This window comes from Thamnophis sirtalis, unplaced genomic scaffold (assembly GCF_051295495.1).
Source record: "Thamnophis sirtalis isolate CommonGarterSnake01/CBP01778 unplaced genomic scaffold, rThaSir2_p1.2 scaffold_1, whole genome shotgun sequence".
In the NCBI taxonomy this organism is placed as follows: domain Eukaryota; kingdom Metazoa; phylum Chordata; class Lepidosauria; order Squamata; family Natricidae; genus Thamnophis; species Thamnophis sirtalis.
The window spans coordinates 63455230-63480533 of record NW_028261381.1 but is presented as its reverse complement, the minus strand read 5'-3'; the positions used below and the strand labels follow the sequence as shown (position 1 = coordinate 63480533).

General features: G+C 40.0%; 1 protein-coding gene across 8 annotated transcripts in view; it reads left to right on the top strand.

Annotated features, from left to right (window-relative positions):
• The window catches only part of SPTB (spectrin beta, erythrocytic), a 138647-nt gene that overhangs the window by 42252 nt on the left and 71091 nt on the right, over positions 1-25304 (top strand). For all 8 annotated transcript variants that reach the window (XM_087713638.1, XM_087713623.1, XM_087713619.1 and 5 more), the window contains 6 exons: positions 6693-6873; positions 14464-14615; positions 15903-16076; positions 20862-20953; positions 22654-22734; positions 23252-23367. In XM_087713638.1, the coding sequence (XP_087569764.1) occupies positions 6726-6873; positions 14464-14615; positions 15903-16076; positions 20862-20953; positions 22654-22734; positions 23252-23367 (763 nt within the window). In that variant the 5' untranslated portion in view covers positions 6693-6725. The remainder of the gene's footprint in view (positions 1-6692; positions 6874-14463; positions 14616-15902; positions 16077-20861; positions 20954-22653; positions 22735-23251; positions 23368-25304) is intronic.

The window sequence follows — 25304 nt, the reverse complement described above, 5'->3', positions numbered from 1 at the left end:
CAAAGGCTTCAAGTCCTCTTCCCCTTACCTGAAAAATAAACAAAATAGACAGGTTGGTTAATAAGCCAATTACCTAGCAACACTCCAATCTGGCCTTAGACCTGGACATAAGAGTGGAAGCAACCTTGCTTTCCCAGATTATATAGGCATGGCTTGACTTGTGACTCTTAAGATACTTGATCTCCCATACTCCATAATTAATTGACACCAAAAATTATCATGGTTAAATAAACACAAATTAGGAGAAGCCGTGTTTAGTATAGAATACAAGAATACATATCCTTTTGTGATAATAGGCTTGTCATTGCTCTTTTCACATTTGGGAATGGGAAAGGATCTTTCACTGTGTTTACATAATGCTTTTGCCTGCTTTGACCTTATTTGCTTCTTGCTTTACCAACTTCAACTCTCACATCAGCTCTCCATTTTCTCCTTCCTCTCCTTTCTTGGACTTGGTTGTACCAGGAGTATCTCCTTAATTTCACCTACTGGACATTGGAAGGATGAACCTCTGTTTTTTACATTTCTACATTTTGAAAGCAGGAGCTGACAGACACACACACGTCTCCAGATTTCAAGGGGAGAATTTTCATTTATTTTTTTGGAAATCAGAGAAGTTTCTTTCCAGATTTTCTTCCCACCTTTTCCTAACACTATGGAAGTGAGGAAATTTCCTTCCTTTTGCAGGGGACAGTTCAGAAGCAGGAGGCAATTGTGGAAAGCTGTACATTTTGAGTATGGCTGGAAGCTGCAGATGAAAGGTGTCAGTACTGAACTGTGGAAATACTGGAGATAATGTAAAGAATTTGACATTGTACTTCTTAGATGCCAAATGGAGGGGATAAATCTGATGGTAAACTGGTTGTGATTTCCAAAATCCATATAAGACAATGGTAAAAGTGGAGATCTTGTAGAACAGTGGTCCCCAACCCCCGGTCCGCGGACCGGTGCCGGGCCGTGGAGTACCTGGCACCGGGCCGCGCAGTGGCCAGGGGCCATGATCGCTGCAGCGGCCGGGGGCCATGCAACGGCCGACTCTTCACTCATGCAGCGCCGTCGCCGGAGGGGGGGAGCTGCGCGGAAACACAGGAGTAAGTGAGGCGAGGAGGAAGAATCCCCCGCTACTACACCACCTCCGCCCCCTCCCCGAGTCAGCCGTCCCCTCAGTGAACGCCTCCGCCTCTTTCACATATATATGTGTGTGTGTGTGTGTGTGTGTGTGTGTGTGTCTGTAGTCCATAATATAGTGATGATTTTAAAAAAATTAGTTGAGCACATGGAATCTTTTTTCTTTTAGTATATTTTGGAGGTGGGGGCCCACTTTGTTATTTAAGATAGTATCTCCTTTTATATATGGTAGTGAAGATACCTAATACTCCCACCCCGTATTTCCCCCACGACAATCAATGTGTCGTCGCGAACAACGCCCCCCCCCCCCTGCGCGCTCAGCGGGCCATGGTAAAATTATCAAAGGCTGACTGGTCCGCGGCGATAAAAAGGTTGGGGACCACTGTTGTAGAAGACTTTCGTATGAGCTAGTTCTTGCAGTTATTGGAGAACTGGAGGGTATGTGAAACAGGGAAAAGCTAAAAAATATTTGGCAGGAGCCACGGATGGTAGGCAAGTGGCCTGAAATGGTGACATCTGAGTAGAGGCATGAACGGTGTTATTATAAGCAAACTCAGCCAGTTGTCGTATTAGTAGTTTACATAGCAACAAGGATATTACCCTAAGGTGGCATTTATCGTCTCCATTTCCACATCCGACTGTGGATGATGACCAGAGAACAGGTGGAGCTTAGCATCCAATAGTTGAAATACAGCCATCCAAAAATATGCCATGAACTATGTATCTCTGTCAGAAATTAAATGTTTTGATAAGCTGTGGTTCAGGAAAACTTGTCAAATAAATAGATGAGTTTTCTTAGGACGCCATAAAAGGAAATGAAATGAACCACCTTAAAAAAAAAGGTCAGCTACCACGAGAGGCATCTCAAGCCTTAGTATATGAAATATCAATAATAAAATCCATGGATACTATGTCTGAAAGTCACCTTAAGGAGTAGGGAAATCAGGTATCTAGCTGACCTGGTGGTAGAAGTTTGGCCTGGTGACTAAATGACAGAAAGAAACACAACCATTGATATCCATCCCAACATACTATCAAAAATCATGGTAGAATGAAATGATAGTTTTAAAAAGTTCAAAATGTCCTAGTGGATAAATGCTGCAACAGAGCTATAAAACCTTTTATCTCATAATGTTTTATAAATCAGGCAACAACCATCTCGAATAAAATTTGTGAGGTTACAATGATTATATTTGGCATAGAATTTTTCTTGATTTTTACTATAACACGTCTCAAAATTAGCCACTTATATTTTTAAATGTAGGGCCACGATGATTCTGTGGCTAAAGACACTGAGTTTGTCAGCTGAAAAGCTGACAGTCCGGCTTTCAGACCTGAGCACCATGTGACAGAGTGAACTCCCTGCCCCAGTTCCAGCCAACCTAGCAGTTTGAAAGCATGCAAATGCAAGTTGATAAATAGGAACCACTTTAGTGGGAAGGCTCCATGTGCCTTGGTATATAGTCATGCTGGCCACATGACAACAGAAATGTCTTCGAGAAACACTGTCTCTCTTGGCTAAGAAATGGAGATGAGCGTCGTTTCCTAGAGTTGGACATGACTGGACAGGGAAAACTTTTATTGTTACCTATTATTGTATCTATTCCAAGTCATAATAACAATTCCTATCATAAACTAGCAGGTTAAGATTATCTGGATTCCTTTCAGTCTGGATTCAGGCCTGGCTACAGCACGGAAACTGCTTTGGTCACACTGATCGATGATCTCTGGAGAGCCAGAGATGGGGGCCATGCCTCCATCCTAGTGCTCCTTGACCTCTCAGTGGCCTTCGATACCATCGACCATGGTATCCTTCTGTGGCGGTTGTGTGAGGTGGGAGTGGGAGGCACCGTTCTTCAGTGGTTCTCCTCCTACCTCTCGGACAGGTCGCAGTCGGTGTTGGTCGGAGGGCAGAGGTCGACCCCTAGGCCCCTTAATTATGGGGTGCCGCAGTGTTTGGTCCTGTCCCCCCTCCTATTCAATATTTACATGAAGCCACTGGGTGAGATCATTCGTTGGCACGGGATTAAATACCACCAATACGTGGATGATACACAATTGTATCTGTCCGCCCTGTGCCAACTCAGTGAAGCGGTTGAAGTGATGTGTCAGTGCCTGGAGGCTATCAGGGTCTGGATGGATGTGAACAAGCTTGCACTCAATCCCGACAAGACCGAGTGGCTTGTGTTTTTCCCTCCCAAAGATTGGCCTTGTATTCCATCTCTCAGGCTGGGGGGTGAAATTATACACCCCTCAGACAGGGTTCGCAATTTGGGAGTCGTCCTGGACCCACAGCTGACTTTAGAACATCATCTGTCGGCTGTGACCAGGGGGACATTTGCCCAGGTTCGCCTGGTGCACCAATTGCGTCCCTACCTGAACTGGGAGGCCCTCAGAACAGTCACTCACACCCTTGTGACCTCAAGACTGGACTACTGTAATGCGCTCTACATGGGGCTGCCCTTGAAGAGCATTTGGAGACTTCAGCTTATCCAGAATGCAGCCGCGCAAGCGATTGTGGGTGCACCTCAGTACACCCACGTTACACCTATCCTCTGCAAGCTGCACTGGCTGCCTGTTGGGCTCTGGACGTACTTCAAGGTGCTAGTCGTTACTTTTAAAGCCCTACATGGTATTGGACCTGGGTATTTGAGAGACCGCCTCCTGCCAATTACCTCCCTACGACCAATTAGATCCCACAGATTAGGCCTCCTCTGAATACCATCTGCTAGCCAATGTCGACTGTCGACCCCTCGGGGGAGGGCCTTCTCTGTGGCTGCTCCGGCCCTCTGGAACGATCTCACCGTGGAGATCCAGACCCTCACCACCCGTCAGGCTTTCTGCAAAGCCATTAAGACCTGGCTGTTCCGGCAGGCCTGGGGCTGATGAGTTCCCAGCCCCACTTGAATTGTGCGACTCTTGCTTTGTTTTTAACTTGTTTTGTCTTTTGTATTGTTGTTTGTATTCCCCCCCCCCCACCTTGTTTGTTAGCCGCCCTGAGTCCCTCGGGAATAGGGCGGCATACAAATGGAATAAACTTTTCCAAACTTTTTTTTTTTTAAGAATATTGTTCAAAAGAAACCACTGGGTGAAACCAAAAGAAACCACTGCTAAGTGAATATTGGCAAGTGGAAATCTCATGTTTTAATATAAAATTGTGTCTGTGCATATGCACTTATATGTACACATATACTTTCATAACTGCCTATAAACTAGATGAATAAAATGTGGCATAAGGAAATAGTTGTAGTACAGAACAAGAGGAAAAAGCAAAGAGAACAAGCTGGCCATGATTGGACTAATAAGCAACAAGAAGAAAGTTACTCAGTATTTTTAAATAAATAAATTACCAAAGGGTTTGTCATCTTTACCTATTCCCATTATTTTTATCCATCTGGTTAATATATAGATAAAATGGAAAAAAAATAGGGCTACTAGATCTGGACTGGGTAGCAGCAAATGAATAAACTGTGTATGTTTTTTACCATCTAGTGGCTGTGTGGACTTTTGCAGCTTGGAAGGAAAATTTCCTTAAGGAAATTAAACTTCAAAAGTTAATTAAAAACATAATCAATTTCTCCTACTTCCATTACAAGAAACACCTTTTCTGGGTACTCAAGAAGGAGCCTATAATTTCTTGGCCTGTCATTAATGATAATTGAACAGATCGCACTTGCTGCATTGGATAAGATATAATCCCTTACAAGCAGACTCTTAAACTAGCACTTTCAGCTTTAATTACAAGTGGGACATTTCTGGTAGCATTTGTAACAAGCTGAGATGATATCATGATGATATTATGAAAACACTCCAATTATATACTTGCATTACATGGCAAGTGTGTAATCATTACACACATGATTTTTGTCCTTTGTGGCACCCATTATAAGATCAAATCCATTAAATGTGTTTTGCTACAAAGGCATCAGCTAGAAGGGTCTTAGAAGAAAAAGAAAGCATTCCACAGAACATGAAGCAAACAAATCTTACTGAAGTAAAACATTATTTTCCTTATGCTTAGATTATATTGATTTCTGCATGAATTAGATAAACTGAATTGGGTCATCTGATATTGGGTCATCTTGACAAAAATGATGAAAATGATATAATTTATGTGGTCTCCTTTATCTTAGTATACAGCTAATCCTTGTTTAACAAACCCTTGTTCAGTGACCATTCAAAGTTACAATGGTGCTGAATAAATGGTAATTAATGACTAGTCCTTGATGTTTTGGCTATCCCAGGACTCCTATGGTCATGTGATAGTGATCTTCTGGCACCCACACAGCTTCCCCTGCTCAGCAACAGCCTTGTCCTGTTGCACCTACATATCCTCCTGGCCAGGCAGCAGCCATTTACCTACCTGTCAGCCTGCTTGGAAGATGCTTGGGACTTTCTTAATGATCCATGATCCTCACATAGTGATGGCAGTATAGTGTTAGTCTAGTCTGCTCTACAACCGTCTCTCTTGTGGAATTATATATGGTGATTTTTAGCATGGCAGTCCAATTCTTTAAGGGATTCTTATTCTGGGAGGTTAAGCACCTATGTAGAGGTTGTTCAGATATGTGTTGGTATAGTCTTCCATAAATGGCATGATACTCATGATTCTGTCCCAGCTTGTTTTTGGTCCTGTGCCTACAGCAGAGCACATGTTAGAGTTGGTATTTTGTATAGCTTAGAGCTGGTGTTTTGAGGATTTAGGATCTCTCTCATGCTGTCCTACACTGATCATAAAGTGATCTTTTAGATATTGTTGTTTGTGTGTGTGTGTGTGTGTTACAAATCTGTGCAGTAGTTGAGAGGGTTAACTGATTTGACCTAGATGCCTCCTCAACCAATATGATTTCTCAAATATATATTTAGGAATTTATGTTACTATTTCTCTTGAAGCCTTGGCCAGTATGTGGAATTCCAAAATGAATCAGACAATTGACTTTTTTGTTCCTAAGTGCCATCCTCCCTCTAACAGAGGAAAATCAGCACTTACTTTACCATGCAGCTTTTTGTTGTTGCTTTTTTATTTTAACTTCAAGATTTTTAGAGATGATGTTTTTTACATTAAAAAGAAATGGTTTGAACCTTTAACTTTTTTTTAAATGTAACTTTTTTGTTACCATTTAAAAAGATATTATTTGCATCTTGATTTCTTCACATCTGCAGTCACTTTAGTAACATGTTGGAAAATGTTGGGAGTGTGGTTTGACTCATTTTACCACCGGTTTATTTCATTTTGGGATACAGTACATTTTGTACACAATTTACATTTTTTAGCCTTCTGTTAGCTAGTGTTTCAAATAACAATAAAAGTAATACTATGATAAGCATAATCTTTCCATAACCAGACCTGTTGGTCACATTAATTCTGATGCATTCAAATATTCCGATGGAGGCTACCGCAATTCTCCAGGCAAGAGTTAGCATACATCAATGTGTAAGAGAGAATCATACTTTGAAGCTAACTTAAAGTATTTGCATGGGTTGTGTCATAGAGTGGCTGTGAAAAACATACGGCATTTTTATATTGGAGTAGTAACATTGGTTTATATCCCCTTTGATGATAGCTGAAATTAGAGAAACAGCAAAACTCCCAGAACATGACCTCAGCAACTGATTTTGATCATTTGGAGATTCAGCCACAGTATAATCGAATCAATGCTCGATGGGAAGCCTCTGATGATGAGTTGGACAATGACAACAGTTCTGCCAGACTCTTTGAGAGATCCCGGATCAAAGCTCTAGCAGGTAAATGTACTGCATTTTACAAACTGGGGCATTTATTAATAAATTGATCCTAAACTTTCTTTCTGAAGCAAGAATACATGCAACTGTGAACCTTTCCTCCTTTTCTTCCCTTCCTTTTGCTGCCTCTCCTTTTTTTCTTTAACAGCAGTCTGAGAAATCCATTGTCATAGAATCAGGTCATACAATGTGTGGCTTCTAAGCCTAGCAAAATACACCTGCCTTCTGTTGCAGGTTATAGCTACTGGAACACCCTTCCCTTTTTTCATCCTTCCAGATAGCCAAGAAAAATTAGAGGGTTTTTAAAAAACCTTGTTATCTATTCTTAGTATGGTTTACTGGGTAATATTGCATAGACCTATTTTGAAGTTTCAGTGTCTTATGTGGGGAGGGGGAAGAGTGTGTGACTGAATCCTTATTGCAGAACAGTTGCAGAACATCAGAGTACAGGTAGTCCTCGACTTATAATCACAATTGAACTCAACATTTCTGTTGCTAAGTGAGACATTTCTTAAGTGAGTTTTGCCCCATTTTAGGACCTTTCTTGCCACAGTTATTAAGTGAATCACCGCAGTTGTTAAATTAGTAACACAAATGTTAAGTGAATCTGGGTTCCTTATTGATTTTGCTTGTCAGAAGCTCAGAAAAGTTGATCACGTGACATTAGGGCACAGCAACAGTCATAAATACGAACCAGTTGCAAAGCATCTGAATGTTGATCATGCGTCCATGGCGATGCTGCAAAGGTCATAACTGTAAAAGACGGTCATAAGTCACATTTTTCAGTGCTGCTGTAACTTTGAATGGTCACTAAATGGACAATTGTAAGTCGAGGACTCCTGTATTTACAATTCACTACTAAGTCCATTTATCCTTCGTTCTAGACATTTATCAGTCTCCCCTTTCCTATTAATCCCTTTGCTAAACCGGGCTTGGGCGTGGCCAGCGTGTGAAGAATCCCGCCCATGGGCCAGGAGTTTGACAGCCCTGTAGTAAGGCTTGTATCTGGAGGAGATGGGAAGCTCCACTTTAATAAATCAGATGAGCTAAATGCAAAATTAGGTAAATTCATTGACTAGCAGAGGATGAGACAAAGTATCATGAGGAATAGACCATAAAAGACAGCTAGCAAGGTATCTTTGTGTCTCTTTAAGGGGGAAATATAGATAGTGTGGTTTCAGATTTAGGATTCTTGGGTGCTCTACCTCTGTGAAGTGATTGCGAAGATTTAATAAATTATTCTCAACAGCTTAACTTTCTATATTGCTTTGGTGACAATATAATTAAAATAGTATAATCATAAAACAATAGAATAGCAATTAATTAGAAAGTAAAACTTTAAATCTGCTCTGCCTTAGCTCACTTAGTGGAGACAGATGGAGAAGAGTAATTGAGAATGATCTAAATTCCTAATTAGATCCATATGGGGGAACTGATCCTTGATCTCAGGTCTTAGCCTATTAAAGTTATCCTGATAACAAGTCTTAGCCCGTTAAAGGTCAAAAACAGGATTTAAAATGGATTTAAACTGGAAGCCAATGCAGACAATAAAACACTTATATGTAGATTTAAATTGGCCAGTTTCACTTTAAAATCTAGCAACTATATTCTAAATCAAAGCTATATTTACATAATAAGCTTAACAAAACCTGGATTCTTAAATACTGTTTGGTACAGCCATAAACTGTTGGCTCAGATTGGTATTTCAGAGCCTATATGACCCTCCATGACCATAGGACAAACCCCATAGATAGTTATTGAGTAAAAGACTGGAATTTCCTGTATCTCCTAGTTCATAGCAAAGAGGATACTATAAATTTCTTATGTCACAAATCTGTCACTTTTCAAATGCCGTATTTTTCACACTATAAGATGCACCAGACCATAAGATGCACATTAGCTTTAGAGGAGGAAAACAAGAAAAAAAACCTGCCTCCCAGCATCCATCTGGTATTCATCTGGCTAGCGTCCTTGCAGCAAATAGCAAACAGCCTGGTCAGCTTCAGCATGTTATTGCAGCCCCAGCACATGGCTCATCAGGGATCCGCTCTGTTGCATCTACCACCAGTCAACTGAGCTGAGCTGCTGCTGCCAGCGGAGAATGCTGGAGCCTTCGCTGCTGAGCAGCTGATTGGCAGTTGGATCGGCCATCACCACTCGCTGCTGCTGCTCGCCGCCACTGCCATTCGCCTAGAACAGCTGATTGGCGGTATTCTGGGAGGTTGATCCAACCGCCGATCAGCTTCTCGGCAGCGAAGGCTCCAGCGTTCCCTAGTGGCAGCAGTGACAGACAGCAGCAGTGAATGCCACCACAGCACCAACCCCCCTCCCCCGCCGCAATATTCGCTCTATAACATGCACAGACATTTCCACCTACTTTTTGCGGGGAGAGTGCATCTTATAGTGTGAAAAATACAGTAGTTTCAAACAGTGCTTTATCACTACTAACTCTTCTTTGCATCTATTGTTGCTATTTTTACTTACTCTGAACATGACATGAGCATTTTATAAAGCTTGAGTGCTTGATAGACTGGCACATTGCAAGATGGTTCTCAGATGCAAGTTGACTTTATTTTGACAGCTGCCTTCTCTTCAGATGGGAGAGCTAACAGGTTCATCTTCGTTTCTCTGTCTTTTATGCACGTTTCCTTCTTCCATTCCTTACTTTAAATATAGAAGATTTTGGACTGAGTATGGATTACAATGCTTAACATGGAAATTACATGGAGGAAATGCTTCTCAAAACAGAAAAAAAATCATTTGAAAATTAAAGTAAAACATTATTTCTCTACAAGAGACTCACATCAGAAAAAAGATACAAAACATTTGGCCTATAAATCCTTGAGTGAAGAATTTATTTCAGCAGATGTCAAAAAGAGAAAAGGAGTTGTTATGTATATTAACCCTCAGCTAAATAGAAATTAATTTATAGGGGGTTAAAACTATGGTGCTGGGTGTTTATTTCCCAAATGAAGTGACTTTTTACAAACAACCAATGCATAGACTAGTAGATTTTTCTTATAAAAGATTGTGTTTGGGGGTAATTGGAAATGGATTGATCTCTCCCCAACTGGATAGGATCCAACAAAAAATATTACAATTACTCAAGGTAAATTACCAAAATTCCTTTTTGATTTGAAGAACAATTTAGGATTGGTTGATATATGGAGACAGAAAAATGGAAGGTCAAGAGAGTGTACAGTACTGATTTTATTCACAAAAACATGGATTCTTTTCAGGAATAGATATGATTTGAATTTCAAAAATTTGGCTACTAAAATTTCCAAAGTAGAAATTTTATTGTGGTGGAATCACGAGCAAAGGAGGAGGAGAAGTAAAAAAGGCATGCCTACATGGAATCGCTCTGTGGGAGGAAATGTCAGAGGTCAGAGAATTGAAGCCTAATTTGCTGATTCCTAAGGGAATGCAATCAGTCTAGCAAGGTTAATCTTAGGTGCAAGAAACCAGAACAACTCTGTGAATAGACCCAAGCAGTTTCTTTATTGTTGATCACCTCTTTTGCAAGAATCTTGTCAGATTGACGGCATTCCCATGGGAACCAGCCAATATGGGCTTCAGTTGTCTGTTCTTTGCTGTTTCCTCCCACGGAACAACTCCATGCTGGAGTGCTCTTTTACTCCCTCCACTCCTTTAGCTGGTGATTCCACCACATTTACCAAAGGCTTTTTCAGGCCAAAATCAAATGAGTCTGATTTAGGGAAAAAAGATCTAGTTCTTTTAGATGGAGAGTAAATACAATGTCAGTATGGAGGGGAAAAAAGAAAGTATTGAACATTATGAAAAGAAATTAAAAGAATTTTTAGAAAATAATTTAAATTAAGACTATTGATTTGAGAATGGTTTGGGATGCTATTGAAACCATTATTAAAAGTTACTAAATATAACAAAATGTTGAACTTAAGAGGAAGAAGCTAGAGAAAACACAAAATATTTGGATGAGATCAAAAGAAAATTTAGAATTTTTAGAATTTTATTAACATTTATAGGCTGCCCTTTTCCCTGAGGGGACTCAGGGCGGCTCACATAAAATCAGGAGGGGGAATACAAACAATGACATAGACACATATAAATAAAATAATGAGCAACATTCATTCATCATTCGGGAGGGGCGGCTATCTTTGTCCCCAGGCCTGACGGGCTAGCCAGGTCTTAAGGGCTATGCGGAAGGCCTGGACGGTGGTGAGAGTACGAATCTCCAGGGGGAGCTCGTTCCAAAGGGTCGGAGCAACTACTGAAAAGGCCCTCCTCCTTGTAGTTGCCAGCCGGCACTGGCTGGCGGATGGAATTCGGAGGAGGCCCAATCTATGAGATCTTATTGGTCGCAGGGAGGTAATTGGCAGAAGGCGGTCTCTCAAGTACGCAGATCCACTACCATGCAGGGCTTTATGGGTGACTAGTAGCACCTTGAAGCGCACCCAGAGATCGACAGGTAGCCAGCGCAGCTCGCGGAGGATAGGTGTTATGTGGGTGAACCGAGGTGCACCCACAATCACTAGCGCGGCCGCGTTCTGGACTAGCTGAAGTCGCCGGATGCTCTTCAAGGGCAGCCCCATGTAGAGCACATTGCAGTATTCCAGCCTAGAGGTCACAAGGGCCCGAGTGACTGTTGTGAGAGCCTCCCGATTCAGGTAGGGTCGCAACTGGCGCACCAGGCGAACCTGGGCAAATGCCCCCCTGGTCACAGCCGTCAGGTGGTGGTCAAAAGATAGCTGTGGATCCAGGAGGACTCCCAAGTTGCGAACCCTCTCTGAGGGGTGTAAAATTTGACCCCCCAGCCTGAGTGATGGAATATTGGTCGAATCTTTGGGAGGGAAGCACAACAGCCACTCGGTCTTTTCTGGGTTGAGTACAAGCTTGTTAGCTCTCATCCAGTCCATGACGGCCTCAAGGCCTCGGTTCATCACGTCTGCCGCTTCATTGAGTTGGCACGGGGCGGACAGATACAACTGGGTATCGTCCGCATATTGATGGTATCTTATCCCGTGCCTGCGGATGATCTCTCCCAGCGGTTTCATGTAGATGTTGAATAGTAGGGGGGATAAGACCGAACCCTGAGGCACCCCATATGTTAGGGGCCTAGGGGTCGATCTCTGCCCCCCCACTAACACCGACTGCGACCTGTCCGAGAGGTAGGAGGAGAACCACCGCAACACGGTGCCTCCCACTCCCACCTCCCGCAGTCGTCGCAGAAGGATACCATGGTCGATGGTATTGAAAGCCGCTGAGAGGTCAAAGAGAACCAGGATGGAGGGATGTCCTCCATCTCTGGCTCTCCACAGATCATCGGTCAATGCGACCAAAGCGGTTTCTGTGCTGTAACCGGGTCTGAAGCCTGACTGGAAGGGGTCGAGATAGCTTGCTTCCTCCAAGGACCGCTGGAGCTGGAAGGCCACCACCTTCTCAACAACCTTCCCAAGAAAGGGAAGGTTGGAGACTGGGCGATAGTTATTAAGAACAGAGGGAATATAAGTATTTTTCTACATATTAGGATTTTAGAGCAACTGCTATCCATGTTAACAGTAAGAGAAATGGAAATAAAATTGAGTTATGTGAAACAAAGAAATTTTGAATTGGGAAATAAACCAGGTAAAGGGTTGGGTTATAAATTAGGAAGAAAAGAAAATGATATTGAAATTACAAGAGGGAAATGTTGTATTAACGGATAACGAGGCTGTATAAAACATTTAATCAATATTATTCTTATTTGTATAGAAGACATATTACAATGGAAAAAAATAGACGAATATATCAGAAAACGAAACACACTAAGGATTACAGAACAACTAAGATAAATTATGAATGGACTTATAACAGTAATGGAAGTTTCAAAAGCTATTAAAAAGATAGATTGGGGAAGATGCTTGGACCAGATGGCCTATCAAGTCTGTATTATAAGTGTTTTGAGTATGAACTTTTATATCCTCTACAAAGCTTGATAAACTCTATTTTACAGAAAGAAAAGATGTGAAAACTTGGAAAGACACTAATGTTTCATGAACATCCAAAGAGGGAGATTTCACTTTAGCAAGAAACTATAGACTAATATCATTATTGAATAATGATTATATTGTCTACAACAATTTTTGCTGAAAGTCTGAAAATAATTTTGCAAGAATTTATTCATGAAGATCAATGTGGGTTTTTAATCTAAAAAGATAGAGGGTAATGTTAGAACTGTGCTAGATATTTTGGTATGTTTGGAACAACATAATGAAAAACAAGCCATGTTGTCCTCATTACGACATGGGCAGATATGCTGAGCTACCAGGATTTTACTGCCTTGCAGAAGTACCAATGGAAGAAAGCTGAATCTAGTTTTAAAAAATGTGATTCTCAGTTTAGGGAAAGTGAAATTAACACATATCTTATTGGTTTCCATACTCCTGTATTTATTCAAATTCTATCATGTTGGGACAACCTGTGGAACTCCATATCTCTTATAATAATTGAATAATTAATTGCATAGCTTTATTGTAACCTAATGATATTAAGAATAGTGGAGAGAACCCATATGAAACCAGCTTATGCTCAATGGCTTGCTTCCAGGGCAAAAGTTTAGGAAGAACTGTATTTTGAGCCAATAAGTTATCTTCATCTTCCAAAGCCTCACTGAAGGGATGGTATTCCTGTCTTCAATTTGAGCTGAGTATTTGGTGTTGGTTATAGCTAGGGGGAAAAAACCATGGATCTCTATTTTTATATATGACAACTGCATCAGGGTTACTGCATGCTCAAAAGTTTAATACTACCCTCAATAGTGGAATGATTGGTGAAGATATTCGAACTTGCAGAGGTGGCTAAATTGATTTTCTTGATTAGAGAAAAGACAGTATGTAAGCTTCTTGTAGACATTTTACATCAAACAGAAAAAATGCACATTACTTCTGGTTTTGATTATGAGAAAAAAATAGATAATAGAAAACAGTAAGTTTTTTGTAATTATAGAGTAAGAGATAATGTTATATTTGCTACAAAGGAAGTCAGAAAATTATTTCTATTTTTATCTTTTCACTGTACTTTTGTCTATTTTTTTCCTCTCTTCTTTCTTTTCTTTATTCTGTATTGTTTGTATAATTTGTATAGTTTCTGTTAGTTTTTTTTCTTTAAAACTTTTAATAGATTTTATATTAAAGAATTCAGTTATTTTGCATCCCAACTTCTGCACACATGAGGAATATTAGCACCTATTCTGGCCATGTCTCATTGCTCGTTAGACACACACAAATACATATAGAGGTCAATGATAGGACAGTAAACTTCACATCTGTTCAAGTTCTATAAACTCTCTGTGTGTTCTCTATAACACCAGAAGGAGTAATGTGGGAATATTAAGTATAGAGTTTAACAAAATTATTTTATGGCTTTTGATATCTTTTTTGATACTGCCCACTTAGCTAATCTTTCTCTGATATCCTAGAAGTTGATTAGCATTTTAAAAAATGCTAATATTTTTTATTTTCCACTACATTTTCCACTATTTTCCTAGTTTTTCCACTAGGTAGTACACTGAAGCAGGAATTTTACTGAATTCACACAATTCTGTAGTTTTCATATGAATTTTTTAAATTTCAGATGAACGGGAAGGTGTGCAAAAGAAAACTTTTACAAAATGGGTGAACTCTCACCTGGCACGTGTAACCTGTCGCATTTCAGATCTTTATATGGATCTCAGAGATGGACGAATGCTAATTAAATTGCTGGAGGTGCTTTCTGGAGAATTACTGGTAATGTTATTTTATTTCCCCACTTCTCTAGACTCTATAAGTCAAGTCAATTGCCATTCTAATTCTAAAAGGAAATAACTATTTGAAATATTATTACTGTCAAATATTTGGGGATATCCACCGATCTATCTGTTTATGTGTTTGTCTATCATATGATTCCTATGTGCATATCATAGGGTACTTCCATAGAATGTTTTTTTCCAAAACCATATCCTGATCTATGGGTTTCAAACTCCAATTGATGTTTTCTGGCTCCACTGCAATCAGAGTAATGCTAGGGTGGGTTGTTTTTTTTTTTGGTAGTACTGCTGCTCTATGGATTTGAGATTTTTCCATTGATTAGAAATCTTGACCTTCATTGTTTTACAGCTCTTGAACAAATTGCCACTCCCTAAACCTTCAGGTACTGTGGCATCATTCCAAGGCAATATTTAAAATGCAACACCTTGGTAACTTTGCAGCTTCTCCTTAGCAACCACCTCATTTAAAAAAAAAATAGATAGGAGAGAGAAAAACAAAAAAAAATGTATTTTCCCTTTTATATGGGCTAGGGCAAGGGATCTTTGTGGCTTCAGGATGGTAATAGTTTTAGGGCATAATATGTACCATACATATTTCTGCACTCTTCTATCAGTTAAATCAATGAATATTTGTTCTCAGTGCTTCAAACTGTTTTGAGACCAACAAATGTAAAACAATATCATATCAGCTTCTCAGCAGCAGGGTAAATGCCAATAGGTAACAAAATTGTTGTTTCAGTATAGAGAATATGAATGTCTTCATAGTATGTGGCAGCATGGGAAGCCATTTTCAGTATCTCCAAAGTCATTCTAGGCCCCATAAGTACAGTATAGGTTTTGAGGGGATTGTTCATAATATTTGTATCTTGATCAATAGATTCGGATAAGTAAACCTAGGCAGGTTATGTTTAGAACCAAAGGGTCCTAAGAAGAGTTTCTTTCAGTCAACTATATGTTGTAAACTTGGCTTAGTGAAAGTGTTCTTTTGGTACCTTTATTTGCATTATTGATTTTCTTTTTATTCTTCTTCTCACACATAACATGTTTTATTTTAACTAAGAGCACAGTGTGTTTTGGTTCTAAGAATAAAGTCAAATGAATCTGAAAAATATAGAAAAAATCCTGGTATTATTGCAAGAGTTAGAACCTCTTCTTCAAAAGAGAGTAGATTGGGTGTGTGCTCTGCCCTGACTTTAGAGTAGGGAGTAGCTAAACATATTGATATGTTTAGTGTACTAATATAAAGCTGCTTAACTTAATTCCTCAGCCCAAGCCTACTAAAGGTCGTATGCGAATCCACTGTTTGGAGAATGTGGACAAAGCCCTGCAATTCCTCAAGGAGCAGCGTGTGCATTTGGAAAACATGGGGTCTCATGATATCGTTGATGGCAACCATCGCTTGGTGCTGGGCCTCATCTGGACAATTATTCTGCGCTTCCAGGTGAGTCTTGCCAGAATCATTAGTAGGAAACCAGAGGCAAGTCTACAATAAGGAATTGTCAGATACATGCACTTGCTTGTCTACTGTTGAGAGTTTACTCTTCTTCCCAGTCTCTCCAAAGTTAAAGACTGATGAAGCTGGGGTTTCATTATGTGTTAAAATATATAGTCCTATGATTTTTTTTATGCAACTGAAGAAGGCAGTCCTCCCTCCCCCCCAAAAAAAGAATAGCAGCTTTTATGACCTTAGGATGGAAAATTCTGCTGTAAGCAGGGCAAGGGAAACACATATTCCTGAAATCTAAGCTCTCAATGCATAAAAGTATTTATTTTTGTCAAAATAAATAAAAGCAGCAGTCCCATTGTTGCTGAAAACCCTCTTTATGGATTTTTGAAATCCTAGAGAACGTTTTGGTGAAACTGTCACCACAATTATTTCAGGTATGATCCTATACACAAACATATATATGTACACAATTATTGTTTGAGAAAAGCTCCTGTCATATTGGCCTTTTGCAACAGATAAAACCAGTCAATTCCAACATTTGTAGACATAAAAAATATATCTGCTACTTTTTAAAAAAGGAAATCTATTTTACTAATCTGACTAATTGTGATATTAATGGACAGTGGCTTTCAAAGTAAGACAAACATAGAAGGAGAGCCAAGATAGCCTATGGTAGCAAAAAGGGGAAAAATTATTTCCCCCCAGAGAGCAGCACATGGTCTCTTGGAACAGCTTTCCTCATTACAGCCAATTTAAGGTTTCATCCTCACAGCCTGCTAGTTATAACACGAACATGTGCCAGTAACTGGTTTCAGAAGACCTCCATTTCCTTGTAACTGGTTCCGCAGAACCAGCTGAGGCACCAGGGGGTAATCTGGTAGGACATCTCTGGATTGATTTTCAAGCTGTTACCCCTGAGGACGTGGACAAGGCCATGGGAGCTGTAAGTGCCTCCACATGTGTACTGGACCCGTGTCCCTCCTGGCTGGTTGCTAACAGTAGGGAGGTGACACGGGGCTGGATCCAGGCGGTCGTTGCCGCCTCCCTTCGGGAGGGGATCTTTCCCCCCGCACTAAAGGCAGCGGTGGTGAGACCCCTCCTGAAGAAGCCATCTTTGGATCCAGCCATTCTAAACAACTATCGTCCAGTCTCCAACCTCCCCTTCGTGGGGAAGGTTGTTGAGAAGGTGGTAGCCTTTCAGCTCCAGCGGTCCTTGGAGGAAACCGATTATCTAGATCCCTTCCAGTCAGGATTTAGGCCTGGCTACAGCACGGAAACCGCTTTGGTCGCATTGATCGATGATCTCTGGAGAGCCAGGTATGGAAGTCATGCCTCCGTCCTAGTGCTCCTTGACCTCTCTGCGGCTTTCGATACCATTGACCATGGTATCATTCTGCGATGACTGTGGGAGGTGGGGGTGGGAGGCACTGTTCTAAGGTGGTTCTCCTCTTACCTCTCGGACAGGTCGCAGTCAGTGTTGGTCGGAGGGCAGAGATCGACCCCTAGGCCCCTGATGTGCGGGGTGCCGCAGGGTTCGGTCCTGTCCCCCCTCCTATTTAATATCTACATGAAACCGCTGGGTGAGATCATTCGACGGCACGGGATAAAATACCACCAGTATGCGGACGATATGCAGCTGTATCTGTCCGCCCCGTGCCAACTCAATGAAGCGATTGACGTGATGTGCCAGGGCCTCGAGGCTGTTAGGGACTGGATGGGGGTTTACAAGCTTGTACTCAATCCAGATAAGACCGAGTGGCTGCTGTGCTTCCCTCCTACTAATTGGCCAAGTGTTCCATCTCTCAGGCTGGGGGGTCAAACAGTACGCCCCTCAGACAAGATCCGCAATTTGGGAGTCCTCCTGGACCCACAGCTGACTTTTGAACACCACTTGTCAGCTGTGACCAGGGGGGCATTTGCCCAGGTTCGCCTGGTGCACCAGTTGTGTCCCTACCTGAACCGGGAGGTGCTCACAACAGTCACTCGCGCCCTTGTGACCTCCAGACTGGACTACTGCAACGTGCTCTACATGGGGCAGCCCTTGAAGAGTATTCGGCGACTTCAGCTTGTCCAGAATGCAGCCGCGCAAGCGATTGTGGGTGCACCTCAGTTCACCCACGTAACATCTATTCTCCGCGAGCTGCACTGGCTGCCTATTGGTCTCCGGATACGCTTCAAGGCGCTAGTCATCACTTATAAAGCCCTTCATAGTATTGGACCTGGGTACTTGAGAGACCGCCTGCTGCCAATTACCTCCACTAGACCAATCAGATCCCACAGACTAGGCCTCCTCCGAATTCCATCCGCCGGCCAGTGTCGACTGGCGACTACCCGGAGGAGAGCCTTCTCTGTGGCTGCTCCGACCCTCTGGAACGAACTCCCCGTGGAGATTCGTACCCTCACCACCCTCCAGGCCTTCCGCATAGCCCTTAAAACCTGGCTGTTCCGACAGGCCTGGGGCTAAAGATTCGTCACCCCCTTTCGAATGGTATGATTGTTGCGTTTTTTAACTATGTATTGTTTTGTGTTGTTGTTAAACTGTCTGTATCCCCCTTTCCCTTCTTTGAGTTGTGAGCCGCCCTGAGTCCCCTTAGGGAAAAGGGCGGCATACAAATGAAATAAAACTCTAAACTCTAAAACTCTAAACTCTAAATAAAACTGACTTCGCTTATCACCCAGGTCAGAGCTAAGAAAGCTAAAGTTGCTTCTAACTACTTTCAAAGCAGCATTTTCACAATTTGTGTGGATCTAGCACATTTAACTTACAATGTAATTGATGATACAGCTAGATCTACTGACTCTTGTTGCAGCAAACATATCTCTATCCCTGTGGTTGTGAAGTGCTGCCCTCCATGGTCACCCTTAGTTTCTGCAGAGGTGTTTGCATGAGTAAAGTTTGGCCAGCATTTTCCTAAGTATGTCTTACATGGGCTTCCTGTATTCACAGATTTTAATTGTCTTTAAAAGAGAACTAAACATATTTTAAAAAACAGGACTAGCACTTTCTTGAGTGTTGCACGGGAGATCCATTACTTTTTTTGCTGTTTCTGCTTATTAAAAAGGATTTTCTTGTGCTGTTTGTTATTTTTATTATGCTAAGAGAGGATGTTTTTCCTATTGCTACATCATTATGCCTATTACTCTATTTCTGAGAATAGCTAATTTTGCTGCTAGCAGTGCCATTCTATTCCAGCATTATTTTAATCTGGAGCTGCTGTCATCGATAGCACCTTTCTCTGTTACTCTCTGCCCCTCCTCCCCACATTTAAAGCTGGTTGACAATTCATATGAAGTGAAGCAGTAAGTGTGCCTTCACTGCTTCTCACTGCTCTTCCATACCCGTATGTGTTAAATTAGACAACTTGACATGCAGCTATACCTGTGTTCAAAACACCAGTGATTTTTCTTGCTGGCGGGTGATATTTGTTGGGAGGAGGAATTTGTTATTGGACATTTGTTAAGTTAGCTGCTCCATGGCTTCTCTCAGCTTGTTAGGAAAGATTGATGGATTAAACTTTCCTGCTGTACCTGTGCCCCAAGAATTTTTCTTATTTATTTTTAATGTTGCAAAGACAAAGGCAAGAAAAGTTTTCAAGAAGAGTATGCCTGTAAGTCTTATGATTGCTCAGAAGAAAATCCTTCTGAGCAATCATAAGGATTGCTTAAGAAACTCAAAAAGAATTAAGTTTGACTCTTCAGAATTGCAACTACAACTATTGGGAAAGTGAAATAACTGTTGGCTGACTTCCTTTCTTGTTGGTATCAGGCCAGTGGGTCCATTCTTTTAAATAGGCACACCACACCAATGTAGTAATCTTTCAGGCTTATTTGTGTCACATTTGCAATATTTCTGTGGCATTTGTTAATTGTAAATTAATATGAGAATTTATTGAGAAGTTAGGAAAAAAAAGAAAGAGTGGCATAGTATTGTAAATTCCTGAATAAACTTGTTTTCATCAGAACTGGTAGACAGAATTAAAAAGCAACTTACAGTATATAATATTTTTATAATAGCATGGAATAAGTGCTGTGGAGAATATTATATACAAAAAGAATTTTATACAAGGCTACAAGGTGAGGAACATGGCCATTCTCCCACTTGATACTGTATTTAAACCAGTAATACTTTACACCTAATTAAAAGACTGAGATCCTTTATAAAACACTGAAACAAAAATTAAGAAAATAAGGGATAATTCCATGTTTAAACAATGTGGCAGATTATTTTTATATGATGTAGTTGGTTTAAGATAATCCCTATAAAATTTGTCTTTTCCAGTGGTTGAAGGAGAAACTGGTTTTTTGAGGGCAAAATTATTAGTTTAATTCTAAAATAGCTGAATGGATTTGTAAAATAAATAAATTAAATTATCATATAGTTAATTTTGTCTTTTATAATATGTTTATTATTTAAAAGATTCAGGACTTTATGGACCAAATTATAGTGAATTTCTTCCAGATTGTAATATTTGAGGATTACGCCCATATGTGACTTGTAAATAAATAATCTGTTTTGGGTAAAATACATCTCAAAACAGTTCAATAAAAGCAATCATAAAAATTTTACAAGCAATTTGGATTGGATATTTGGAAATGTAATAATGTGAAGGATAATTAAATAAGTAATTTTTACCTTGCTTCAACCCAACTTTCTACAAATCATTTGTGATAAGATCTCTATTAGGTTATATGTGTGAAGATCAGAGCTATACAAATAAAATATGCACAAAATAAGCATCTGAAATGACAGCTGCTGTGGTATTTTTCCTTTTAATTTAGATCCAGGATATCATTGTTCAGACTCAAGAAGGCCGGGAAACCCGTTCAGCAAAGGATGCATTATTACTTTGGTGTCAAATGAAAACTACAGGGTATGATATTGCTATTATTTTTTTTTCTCTAAACTCATTGTGACTTGTTCATTAAAACAATGGTATCAGCTAGGCAAATACTAAATATTAAGCAAATCTATACAGAGTCTGAAAATTGACAAGGTTTCCATCCCATTCATCCAGTGATAGTATAAAACCATTAAACTATCAAAATAATTCATAAGGACAGAGCTATCTAATGCAAAGACAGAAAGCTGTGCTAAAATGTTTCTTGTTGAAAATGTAAGTACTTTGTTTGGAGCCTTGTTTGATTTGCAATGTATTTAACAAAATTGGTTTTTGACCTTTTGTTTGAGATAGGTTGAAAATACTTATGTACTCTGCCAATATTATAATCTTGATAAAAGTGTTAGTGATGGAGAAAAAGAGAGCAAAGAATCAAGATAGCTAGCATCTATTCTTTTCCTGTCCATTTCCTGTGCATACTGACATTCTGTTTCAGGTGGAATGGATGGAATCAACAATGTGAAACGTGATAATATTTGTAGAACTCATAGTAGAGTTCAGCATTGTTTTAAAAACATTGCCACAAGAGAGTACAAAAAACAATGCATCTTCAATATGATCTTCTTTGTACAAATGTAGCTTTAAAAAATCTGAAAATGAGACTTGGATGTTAGAGCAATCCTTTTCATCCTCATCTGGAGGAGAGGTTGTGTGCAACTCCTTCCCAAGGCAGGAGTCCTTCCTTCTCTTTGAGAGCTGTCAGTGGCAGACATGAGGGAAATGGTATGTGTGTGTGTATGAGAGAGAGAGAGAAAGAAAGAATGAGAAAGAAAGAAAGAAAGAAAGAAAGAAAGGAGAGAGAGATAAGAAAGAAGGGAAAGAAAGAAAATAAGTGGGGGAGAGAGACACAAGAAGGAAGGAAGGAAGGAAGGAAGGAAGGAAGGAAGGAAGGAAGGAAGGAAGGAAGGAAACTTATGATCACAATTGAGCCCAAAATTTTGATTGCTAAGCTACAGCATTAAGTGAGTTTCACCACATTTTCCAACTTGGCCACACCCACCCAGTCACACTACCACCGAGCCACTACCACCCGGTCACATGATAGCTGTGCCACTCCCACAAAACAGGCCACACCTACCGAATAGATTTTTTAAAAATTGAAACCCACCACTGATGTGATTTATACTGAAAGCAAAGTTTCTGAGAGGCTTATTTTATTTCAAACATCCGCTGAACATTCACATGTAATATATTTCTTTCAAGTCCCAAGCGTCTTCCTTTTTTTGTGCAACAGTGGAAATCAATTCAACTGTTTAATTGTTTTCAACATTGTGGGCAGGGTGTTACTTTATGGAACCATTTTTCTATTCTCTCAGTGGAGAAAAATATCCTGATATGAGCTGCTGTTTTCATTTATTCTGTTGTAAAGTAGATAAAAGTTGGATTAGAATGGATAGAAATATCCTGTGTACTTTAGGTAACCCAACCTTGCCCTTCCTGAATAATTATTTATTCACCCAAGCTAAATATCATTCTTCCAATGGCAGAAAATCTGTACTTCTAAATACCAATTGGAAGTGGCTTCAAAATGTAAGTTTAGCTGAAAGTGGCTTTTCTGTCTAAAGTAAAGTGCATCCTGTCAAGTTATACATGATTAGATTATGATTTTGTGGTTATCATTTTATTACTGATATTATCTTGTTTGTGTCCCCTTTCTTTATCTTTGTAATTAGCTATCCCCATGTTAATGTCACCAACTTCACCTCCAGCTGGAAGGATGGTTTGGCTTTTAACGCTCTTATTCACAAGCACAGGTAAAGATAGCCTACAAAGATCTAAGCCATTTTAAGTGTTTGCTAATAAGTCTAGGTTTTTACTAATCATTGGAGTGCATATCCGCACACTTGCTACAGAGGCCTATTAGCTACAATCTGTTCCATATGAACTTTGCCTCCTTACTTCCAAGTTCAGATGCAAAACTGATCAGTATCACCCTCTCAATTTCTGATGCTCAGAAATGAATATGGCTTGTGTAGCCAAAATTGCACCATTCTCACCCCAAAAATATTGGCGGACCCAAAGGTTTTGGACTATTGCACAAAACAGGGAATGGGGAAGGAGGGGCCCATAGTCTGTATGCTGTATGGTAACAGATTGACTGACTGCAGCAGAAGGCTACAGAAGATTTTGGATACAGTGGTATGCAGGCATGGCTGGAACATGGATCAAGGGGACACCATATTCAATACTTTCAAATTAATTTACCATAGCAGAATTGGTAGCATTGTGTTGTTTAAAATACAGGTTTTTTTTTCCCTCCTTCATTTCTAGGCCTGACCTAATTGACTTTGAGAAATTGAAACACTCAAATGCCAGGCACAATTTGGAACATGCTTTCAGCGTAGCAGAGCGGCAACTTGGTATCACACAACTTCTTGATCCAGAAGGTGAGTGCACTTGGCTCAATGCCTGCCTTTTTAAATTGAGAATTGAGCTGACAGGGCAGAGTTAAGAATTATATAGAATAATGGTTACAGAAGCTAAGCAATAGGTGCATAATATTTGCCTGTCAAAAGTTCATGAAGCAGTTCAGTCTATAAACATGGATGGTTGTTTGTTTCTGCAATAATATATTCTTAAGCTGTCAGGAAAGTCTCCTATATAAGCCCTTTGAAAAGAAAAATAATGAGTCATGTCCCTTTGCCCACTTCAGAGCTCTTTTTCAAACAGGCATTTATTTTATTTACAAGGCTTAAAAGCCATTACAATCAAATTAACTCTGAGCAGGGTACAATTTCCCAAGTCTGTAACTTGGGTTAAAAAACAGACAAGATAAATAGAACCAAAACTGAAAACCATAAATCACAATACAACCAACACATTGTCAAAGGAATAGTCACAGCAACCCTGCTTCTGCACTTTTTGGTGTAGTATTATTAATACTTTTAATTATGATAGTTGTCAATTATTTTTGTCAGAATTGCTTTTAATTTTGCTTGATCTATTTTTTTATTTATAAGCTGCCTTGAATTTTTATCATAGAAAGGTGAGATTCAGTATCTGAATAAATATCTCTGCTGTGCATAGTCTCAAATTAACTACGTTGTATATGATATAGAATTTTTGTTGAGATAATTCATTCTTTCAGTTGCCTTCCATAAATGCCTTTCTGTAAAACATTCCATGTCATCCTCTTTTCCCCTTCATTCTCTTCGCTTAACATGGAAAATACATTAATTTTTAAAAAATACCCTGTCATAGTTATTTTATTTTTGAAAATGCTTAAAAGGAAATCTGGCCTACAGTATTATGAGAAGACTATCAGAGGATTGGCTCTGATTCCTTACTGTTGGGTGAGCAACATGATGCCTGCAGGCACAGCTGTATCCGCCGCCGACACTCCCACACTTCCTTTGGCACTCAGCAGGCCCCTCCCACCCCACCTGGTTTCTTTATCTCCGAAAGCTGGAAATCAGCGGAGTTCAGACTTCAAATCGTGCTCTCATTCACTCCCTACATATATTTAATCTCCACTTGGACCTAGGCCATTTTTCTAAACAAAAAGAAAGAGCATGGAATAACTTAGACCTTGATCTTTTTATTTCTGCTCAGTCTTCCATTTCTCTGAAACTAAAATAAAAGCAAAAAAAGTTACTGGCAGGTGAGGTAGTAGCAAGGGAATCAGTTTGTTGGTGGGGTGGAGGTGAGGGAGGGAGGGAGGGAGGGAGGGAAGAAAAGAGAGATAGAAGGGACTGAAAAATCCACTCAGCTGAGGAGTGGAATAATAGAAAGGGAAGCTGAAACTAGGAAAACTACAGCAGGGAGAGAAACAAATGAAAAGCAACCTTTGAGAAGAGGACAAGTGTGCTAGTAGCAGGAGTTTGTATAATAATTAGAGTTGCAGTTGTACAGTATGTCTGAATGAAAGCATTGGAAAGAGAGACTGGGTTTGAAAAATGAAAAAGGTATGCTTCTGGGTGTTGACAATGAAGGATAGTGGGTTTTTTAAAAATATATATTGTGCAACATCAGAAAAGCTTTGTGTGTTTGAGGAAAACTATTTTGGAGATCTTCCTTTCTGGGGAAATAATTTTAGTAATCTTGATTTTCAAATAATGTATTTAATTTTAATTTAGGCATAATCTATGAAAGTTGTCCTGTCCTTAGCTTTGATGTGAGCTTTCTACTCATTAAGTCGTTGTAGTTAACAAACCATGCCTTATGGTTTAGTGTGTTGTGTGAACTTTGCTTATTGTAGTTTATTCAGAGCCTGTTCCTGCTCAAGCCTCCCGTTTACTGTCTCAGATCAATTGTTGCTGTGATGGTGGATCTACTTTCATTAATAGATTCTGTTAACAGTTAACACTAATCTCTGATCCAGTTT